General features: G+C 45.9%; 1 protein-coding gene across 1 annotated transcript in view; it reads right to left on the bottom strand.

The window, feature by feature from the left end:
- Window positions 1-9172, bottom strand: part of CIMAP1C (ciliary microtubule associated protein 1C) — a 12475-nt gene extending 3303 nt beyond the window's left edge. Inside the window, exons 1-4 of the mRNA XM_072982016.2 lie at window positions 9049-9172; window positions 8773-8883; window positions 6682-6795; window positions 1-3152 (exon numbers count right to left, since the gene is read on the bottom strand). The exon at window positions 1-3152 is cut by the window's left edge and continues 3303 nt beyond it. Coding sequence (XP_072838117.2) covers window positions 2668-3152; window positions 6682-6795; window positions 8773-8883; window positions 9049-9172 — 834 coding nt within the window. The 3' untranslated portion in view covers window positions 1-2667. The remainder of the gene's footprint in view (window positions 3153-6681; window positions 6796-8772; window positions 8884-9048) is intronic.
- Between the last annotated feature and the right edge of the window lie 304 nt (window positions 9173-9476).

The following is a 9476-nucleotide window of genomic DNA, read 5'->3' as shown; positions in this document are numbered from 1 at the left end:
CACACTTGAGGCATTCAATAGGAATTTGGACAACGGTCTGCCAGATCTGCTTTGATTTGGATTCCTGCCTTGAGAAGGGGGTTGGACTGGATGGCCTCGTAGGCCCTTTCCAACTCAATTATTGCATGATCCTGTCATCAAGGATGCTCAAGGGAGCAGAAACCAAGAATATTGGGTGGAAATTTCCAACCATGTGGTACTGAGGTAAAGCCTTAATCCACACACACCCACAACCTGTCTGCAACCAGCTATAAGCTCACCTCAAGAGGATATATGCCTGGCAACTTTTGCCATGAATGTTTGGAACATTCATTTATCATCTTTCTGCGTTCCTCACAAGTTACTGGCACGTGCCTGAAGAAGTGGATTTTTAAGCCGTGAAAGTTTGCATTAATCGGTAGGATTTTAGTGGTCCCACGAAGGTGTCACATTCTTCTACATTTGTGTTGTGTAACAAGCACGGGGCTTCTTTTTGGATTTTGATTGCATCTGAGATGCCAATCCTGTGCTCAGAAATTGGTAGCTCAGTCTGCATGTATGCAAAGAATACTTAACCACAGGCTACTGTGTCACTTGATTTATTAGCACCGTGTGCTGTGCTGTGGTCCCTTTCCTCATTAGCATGCAAAAGTATGTGTATTATAGAATATACGCCACACCCTCCTCTTTCCTCCTGAAATCCGTTCCACGGATTGTCGTCCCATTTCCTTTTCGGTTAGCTTGCTGTCATCTGTAGGAGGAGAGAAACCTTGCAGAGTCTGTATCCAGCATTTTTTTAAGGAAAGACAGCAGTGCCATCTTCTGGAGAATACCTGCAGTCATGCAGTGAAGCTCAAGGCAGGTTGAATACTCATGCCCAAGATCCCAGCTCCGGAAACAGACGAGTGTGATTCAGGTTGATTTGGATGTACTTTGGATGGAAGGGGGATGGCCAGATGCAGTTCGAGAATAAAGGAAAGGGGATTTCAAAATCAGTGTCTCCAAAGTTGAATCAGTCTAGCCTGCCTGCATAAATTCAATTCGACCAGGCAGGCACAAATTGCTCTGGATGGAATCAGGATACATTTGGCAGTCCGGATAGGCTCAAGTGAGCCATGTAGAGGCCTATACTCAAGTACAGTGGTGCCTCACTTGACGAGGATAATCCGTGCCATTGAAATCGCTGTTAAGCGAAATCCTCGTCAAGCAAAATTAAAAAGCTCATTAGAATGCATTAGAAACTGACTAATGCATTCTAATGGGCGAAATACCTCATTGTAAAGTGAAGATCCTCCATAGGGCAGCCATTTTCCAGTGCCTATCTTGCGAAAAATGCCTCCTAAAAACAGTGGGGGGGGGGATTTTGAGAGCCATCGGCCATTTTGAAAACTGCCGATCAGCTGTTGAAAAAACATCATTTAGCGAAAATTTGGTTCCTGAAGCAGGGAACCGATCATCGCTAAGTGAAAAAAAAACCATTTAAACATCGCTTTTGCGATCGCAAAAACATCATCGTGAAGTGGATTCATCATTAAATAGGGTAATCGTCAAGCGGGACACGACTCTACCTCCTGTAAGCCATAATAGTAATGGCCAAGATCCCTGGTCGATTCCCCCAAGAGAAGCTGACATTGTCAATAGCCACAACACAATCAATAGCCACAAAACACTCAACAAAATGGCAAATTACTTCCTTCCACCAGTGGGGGGGGACATTGGACAGCAACATATTTATTTATGCATTCTATATGGCTCGTAATTGACAAAAACTGAAATAAATATGTTAGCCTCCAAAGTACTGCAATATTTACTTGTTTCTGTTTCCTTTTCATTATTCTGGAAACAGACTAATGGTGATATGGGTTTTAGAAATTTTCTGGACTACACATCCCATAAGTCTCCTTTCTGGGAGTCCTACCTGCAGGACCCAGATCTGACTAACACCTAGATTGTGCTCGCCTGGAATGAAGGCCCAACTGGCAGGCATTGTACTTTCGAAAAAGGAGTTTCAAGCAGCCATGACAGAAAGTTGTCCAGGGAGGAGAGAAAGAAGCATAGCTATTCTCACTTGTCCCTTCTAAAACCTTCTCCTGCAGTTTTTTGTACAAAGAAATTCGACTTTTATAATTTTTGGAAATTATTTATTGTATAAATTGCCACCAAAAGTCATGCTCTTATTTTATTTTTATTTTTTTCTCTTTGGGAATCTTCCCCAAGCAAGGTACAAAAATGAGGTTCACTTTGGGCTATGTAATGCTTTTTGAACCTAAACAATTAGAAATGTGTGTCACAAGGATACAGAAGTTCAAAAAAAGGTGAGAGCATGGAAGATTTGATTCTAAGACTCCAGGTCGTAGAAGACAGCATCAACATGGTGGTTGGCCATGGTGGCTACAGGGTTCTGGAAGGCATAACCTCCAAAATGTAACTTCTCCAAGTTCTCATAGAGGATATAGACCTACCATCTTGGAAACAAGATATTTTGGAAGGCTGGTTGCCTCGGAAACCACAGGTTTCCTGACTTCCTACCGTAGTCCAAACTTTATTAAAGCTCTTCCAATGTTCTGCGTGGTTTCTGGAACGCAGACGGTTGAGAGAACATGGTTGTGGATGTTCTGGCAGAAGGTAGCCCTTGGGAGCACGGTCTTTCTAGAGGAACCATTCCCTTCCCGCTGCATGAGATTGCTCTCACTCCTTGATGATGCAAACCGAAGGGGTGGAGTGGACGTATTCAGAGTGACGGATCCCCAGGCTGAAACAGGGAGCCCTGGGTTTGTGGACGTTGACCGACTCAGCTTTGTAGTCAGGGGGACCTGGTGTATATTCCCGGCTGGAAGGATTGAGCCGCTGAGAGATACTGTACGCAGGTTGATGGTGGAGGTACACGTCCGGCTCTGGAATGGTGTGCATGGCCGGCCCAGGTCCTCTCACCAGATCTTTGGCGTAACTCCACACAGATGCGCTGGAAGCCATGGAGAGGCATGGTGCAGAACGCAAGACTGGCAACCGAGGTCCCAACGTCGCTGGGATGGAGTAGCTGTTGGGTGCCGGATACAAGCTGTTCTCCCAGTACTGGGTGCGCACACCTATAGTATACGCTGGAGCATTGGGTTCCTCAAGAGGGTGTATCTTCTCCACATAATACTCATTTGGAGCAGGTGTTGGAGGTATACCTGTAAGCCGGAGCAAAGGAAAATTGAGACGCCTGGCCGGCCAGTTCTTTCTGGCTCACAGAGAGGATGACATGTGGACCAAATGATGTGTGGAGGCCACCGTTCGACAGGAACATAGAGGTGGAGATTGATTTGAGATTGGGCAGGGATAAAACCCACTTCCTTGTGAACCTTTGCTCGCTCCTTCCTTCCTTCTATCCATGATCAGCTCCTTCCTTCCTTCCTTCCTTCCTTCCTTCCTTCCTTCCTTCCTTCCTTCCTTCCTTCCTTCCTTCCTTCCTTCCTTCCTTCCTTCCTTCCTTCCTTCCTTCATTCATTCATTCATTCATTCATTCATTCATTCATCATTCATTCATTCATTCATTCATTCGATCCATGATCAGCTCCTTCCTTCCTTCCTTCCTTCCTTCCTTCCTTCCTTCCTTCCTTCCTTCCTTCCTTCCTTCCTTCCTTCCTTCCTTCCTTCCTTCCTTCCTTCCTTCCTTCCTTCCTTCCTTCCTTCCTTCCATCCATCCATGATCAGCTCCTTCCTTCCTTCCTTCCTTCCTTCCTTCCTTCCTTCCTTCCTTCCTTCCTTCCTTCCTTCCTTCCTTCCTTCCTTCCTTCCTTCCTTCCTTCCTTCCTTCCTTCCTTCCTTCTATCCATGATCAGCTCCTTCCTTCCTTCTATCCATGATCAGCTCCTTCCTTCCTTCCTTCCTTCCTTCCTTCCTTCCTTCCTTCCTTCCTTCCTTCCTTCCTTCCTTCCTTCCTTCCTTCCTTCCTTCCTTCCTTCCTTCCTAAACCAATTTTTTTCACCCTTCCATCCATGAAAAGATATAGGTTCCAAAGTGTTACTTTGGTGTTATAATTCAAATAGTGCTTATTAGCTGCCTTGAAGCTACCACCTGGGATGGGACATAATTTTTTAAAAAAAGTATAAATTTTGCCTTCCCAGAAATGGCAAGAGTTTGACAGATAGAATCAGAACTTCAAACACTATGCTAATGGGCTTAAAAGGCAATTTGTTACTTGTTGCCCATTATTTTAGAGAAAGTACTGCCATGTTTCTCATTATAGAAGAAGTGGCGTGCTGCTAATGATACTGAAGTCTTGCTTGTTCAGTGCTTTTTTTTAAAAAGGTACTTAGAAATACAGAAAAAGAAAAAAGTAAGAAAAAATCCCACAAAATTACTCCCCAAAGATCCTGTTCTGGAAGTAATATATGGGTGTGGGAATCTAACTTTGGCATTATGTATGAAGAGTGGCTATGATCTAAATATCTATTTATTCTTCTTTCTCCATAACGAGAGAGAACAGAATGAAATTATGTTAAACTGTATAGTATTCAGATAGTGAAATATAAAGATTTTGTCCCTCTGCTTAACAGAATCGTTTATGCAGGCTGAAGAATTAGACAGTTCTGCTGTAGAACCATAAGTGCATGGGTACAGACTATAAAGGCCAACATTTATGCCACCACGAGGGCAATGATCCTAACCTGGAGTAGCAAATAGACACTAGTTACTGAGTCCCTGGCTGAATTCCTAATGGCACATCAATGGTGTGACTTGGCGTGTGGCTGGGAATTCACACAGGGATTTGTCAATTAGCAACCATCCACTGCTCTGAGTTTACACCATTGAACTTATACTGACATAGTTATTTAACTGGATTTTGTCCTTGGAGTCTTTCAGTGTGGTGTAGTTGATGGAGTGCTGGACTGGGACTCGTGAGGCCCGGGTTCAAATCTCTACTCAGCTACCAGGACTCAGTGGGGGGTGCAGAACTGGTAAAAGCACTTAAATATCTCTCTTATCGTAGGGTCACTATAAGTCAGTTCTAATACGGTGGTACATAACAACAACACACAGCAAGGACAGGCCATGGGACATATCCTCAGCTGCCCACTAGCCGTCAAGAGATCCACCAAGCATAAGCAGGTAAAAAATACAGTGGTGCCTCGCTTGACGACAATAATCCGTTCCGTTGAAATCGCTGTTAAGCGAAATCGTCATCAAGCGAATTTTAAAAACCCACTGAAATGCACTGAAAACTGTTCAGTGCATTCCAATGGGCTAAATACCTGCTCGTTTTGCGAAGATCCTCCATAGGGCATCCATTTTCTGGTGCCTGTAAAGTGAGGAATCCATCCTAAAGCACAGCGGGGAGCCATTTTGTACAGCGGGCAGCCATTTTAGCGCCGCCGATCAGCTATTTTAGAATCATTGTCTAGCAAAAAATTGGTTCCTGAAGCAGGGAACCGATCATCGTCAAGCGAATTTTCCCTATCTAAACATCGTTTTGCAATCGCTATTGCGACTGCAAAAACCTCATCGTAAAGCGGATTCATCATTTAATGAGGTAATCGTTAAGCGAGACACCACTGTAATGACTTGGTAGTTGAGTCAGATCAAGGTTCAGAAGGAGGTTCAGAAAGTTCAGAAGGTGGATCAAGGTTCAGCAGGAGGAGCCTATGGTCTTTAAGACCACATGACCCCTATGCTGGGATAAATTGCTGGGGAAAGATGCCATTTTCCCAAGGCTAGATCTGCAGAGATGTGGTCGGGATGGTTAACCTTTCACTGTTAGAAGAAAAAGGCAAAATAAAAGTAGACTTGACGGACCGTTGACCTTTCAGTTGTAGCATGCATGAATGTGTCCCACCCCACCCTGATATGTGTGCACGGATTCTGCTTGACCGGCCAAAGCTACCAGGGAAGACTGCTACCCATGGAATGATCACCACTAGGGGGCAGAAAGAGCATGTTGTTGTCCTGAAGAGCACAAAATAATGCTAGATTTCTGAACCAGAGAAGAGTGGAGTCGCTTAGCAGCCACTTGCCCTGCGCACTCACCCTGGAGTGGCTATCTTCCTAGGGAGATAGAATTGCAACTGACTAACAAGCCTTCTGTTTTCAGTATATCACTTTGGAACCCAACATCTAAGGAACCTTGTCTTCATGGATGGAGGACACGTGGGTTATGACTCACTATTGAGTCCGATTCAAGCTATATCGGCAATGTGACTTGGACTTGACTCGGGGATTTCAGGGGCGGATTCATGACTCAACTTGAGACTTGGAGCCATTGATCTGAATCTCATTGTCCAGCCCCTCTGGGTCTTCCTAACGGCCAACACCATCTTCAGAGGCAGCAGACCTGGCTTCTCTTCCAGGAGTCGGCTGTTGCCTCCACCCACACATCCTCTGCCCAGCTGATGGGCTGGCGCATGCGCAGAGACAGCGGGCCAACTTTCCTTCCCAGCGCTGGCCCTTGCATCTGAGCATGCGCCAGCCTAGCAGTTGAGCAGCACATGTGCAAGTCTTTGGGTTCCAGTCCCGAATCCAAAGAGTCAAGGGAGGGCGGGGCAATCAACCCACGACTTGGACTAGAGTCTTGGGAGTTGGGACATTGGATTTGAACTCGGGCTGGAAGACTTGCCAACCGACATCCCTGCCTTTCTCGCCTCTGCTTCCTATTTCCGGTCTGTCCTCCTCTTGGCTGCCAGAGGATCTACAACAATAAATGAAAGTCAACCTTGGACTTACATGTCTTTTTCCTCTCCTGCGACATGCGGAAGGAGATCGGCCTCCACATTCCAAGATGGGAAAGGCAAGGATCCACATAATAGCAAGGTCCAGGACTCTCCACAGCCTCGATCACTGGCGGGTGGGATGAAGAAAGACCCATATAAGGTTTGGGGCAACTTTCTGAAGTAGTTACTACAAATGCAATGGCTTGCTGACTTTCCACTCAACAGTCCCCAAGGTTGCCTGAAAGCATCAACATGAGTCCAAGATACATACAGATCATGGGTGGGGTGGGGGGGAACAAGTTTATTGGACTCCAGATCTCAGAGACCCCATACCAGTGTGGTTATTAGCCATGCAGGCTAGGTGATTCTGGCAGATGTATTCCTGAAAAAGTAGCTGTCCCAAGATCACACAGAGAGAGACCCAGACACATACAGAGAGAGAGAGAGAGAGAGAATCTGCTTTGATTTACATTCCTGCATTGACTCAATGGTCTTATACGCCCCTTCCAAGCCCATTATTCAATGATTCTATGAACCCTACCATAAGAACAAAAAAATGTATTTTACCAAGTTGGGCAAATACATCAACTTGGCTTCTTTTAGCCAAGACTTACCCAGCCACTGCGATTCATGACCAGTCCAGGGGGACCTACCATGAAAGTCCACACACACACACACACACACACACACACACCCGTGGTTACCTTATGGAAAATGCTTCGGCCCGAACGCAACCACCATTCTTAAGCACGTAAAACTGATTCCTCCTGATACCTAAATCAGTTCAACGCTTTAGGTCTCTGGCTGTGGAGCCAGTGGTTGGGAGTTCAATTCCCCACTGTACCTCCTGCGAGTAGAACCAGCCTAGGTGGCTTTGGGCCAGCTGTACAAGCCCAAGATGCACCCCTGAAGAAGGGAATGAGAAACTACAGTATTTCTATTCTTCCACGGGAAAACCCTGGAGAGAGTTGTTATAAGTAAAAAATTGACTTGATGGCCCATTATTATTTTTATTGTGCTATCTTCACTGATTGCTAGTTAGTTCTTAAGCGTCGATCAAGGTCCTGGCTTGAAGACGCAAGCCGGTCTGGAAGACAGATCATTTTAAGGGCTTGTCGTCAGCCGTACAAACCGATCTGCCTGCCATACCAGGAGAAAATGTCTGAAAATGGGTCTGCAGTAGACAGACTTTTGCATCAGAAGAACAATCTTTCCCAAAACCCTTCCGGCTCCAGATTTGATGGCTTTCTGCCAGGCGGTTAAGGCTTGGCTTCTCACAAGGTGCCGGCCAAAAAGTCGGAGAAAAAGACATATATATATTTGTAGTGTATTTCATCTCGTTATAGCTTATTAGCAGCTGGGGAGGGAAGGTGTTCTTTAAAACCAAACAGCCGGCTATTACTGTTAACATTTTACACCATGTAATTTGTGTTTTTTCTGCTGTGATGGCAGTCAGAGGTTTTGGGTCAGGAAAACAGCACAAGGGCAAAATAATCCATCCTGCTGTATCATTACAGTGGTCAAGTTAATAGCTTTCAATAGCTCCCCTTTGATTTTTTTTCCCCAAATGGAAGACTTGATCCTGGATCTTCTGGGTCGCATCCTTTTTAGCCCTGAAAATACACCAGGTCTGGAAAGTACACATCGTCCATCTATGCCTAGCTAGCGAGAACGGCACTGTTTCATTTTAGCTAAAAGCTGTTCAGGCAGAAGCTGGCCCTCCACGCATTGCTCTTATAAGGGGATGGCTAGTGTGGCAGGATGTTTAGAGGGCTGGAATGGGACTTAGAAGATCCAGGCTGTAGGTCACCGTGAGCTGTGAAACCCATCAGATGACCATGAAACACTTACAACACTCAAGAATTGAAAGGGAAGGAGGAGAGTCAAGCACCCCACTGGATGGATGGATGGATGGATGGATGGATGGATGGATGGATGGATGGATGGATGGATGGATGGATGGATGGATGGATGGATGGATGGATGGATGGATGGATGGATGGATGGATGGATGGATGGATGGATGGGTGGATGGGTGGATGGGTGGATGGATGGATGGATGGATGGATGGATGGATGGATGTTTATTTGATTTGTCCCCTTACACTTTTCTTTGGATTTCACACGCATTGTGTAGGCTGGTTCAGCATACTTGGTAACGTCATGATCCTTAATACCCGTGCAAGGCTGCCTGCTGTATTTCCCGGGGCCTGGCCCTGCAAGAGAATGAGAGACATCAACCGAGAAGGAATGCCTAGCCCAGACAAGCAGAAGGCAATCTGCTCAAGTAGAATGTGAGCCATTGTGCTGGACCTTGTCCAAGATCAGTGCCCGCCTCTGGTCTCCCTTCCTTCCACCTTCATCCTGAACACCCAACTCACCTTTAAACTTGGCGCTGATCAGGGCATACTGCCGAGCAGCCCCAGAGGCTCTGGCTGCAGGCTTCAGAGACGCAGGGTCACGATCCGCCAAGTGGATTCTGCTTTTTGATTTGGACCACTCCATTGCCGAATCCGCTCTTTTTCTGCTTTGGGTGCCACTGCCTCTTCTGGGAACAGTACTAACTTGTAAGCTGCACGCAGGAGGCCTGATTCCTCCTCCCCTTCCAGATCAACTGGGAAGGATAGAAATGGATCAACAGTGCAAGCAAATTAATACCATTCACATCACAGCTGCAGTAGGGTACCTAAGAGGAAGTCTCTGAGGCTTGGTGCAATTCCTTCTGCCTATCTCTCTCTGGTTCCCGGAGAACGGTCATCCCATCTCACTAAATCACAGGGAATACAATTTCCCTGAATGCCCCCATCTA

This window comes from Pogona vitticeps, chromosome 12, assembly GCF_051106095.1.
Source record: "Pogona vitticeps strain Pit_001003342236 chromosome 12, PviZW2.1, whole genome shotgun sequence".
Classification (NCBI taxonomy): Eukaryota; Metazoa; Chordata; class Lepidosauria; order Squamata; family Agamidae; genus Pogona; species Pogona vitticeps.
The sequence above is the reverse complement of the archived record's forward strand: the minus strand, read 5'-3'. Positions and strand labels throughout refer to the sequence as shown.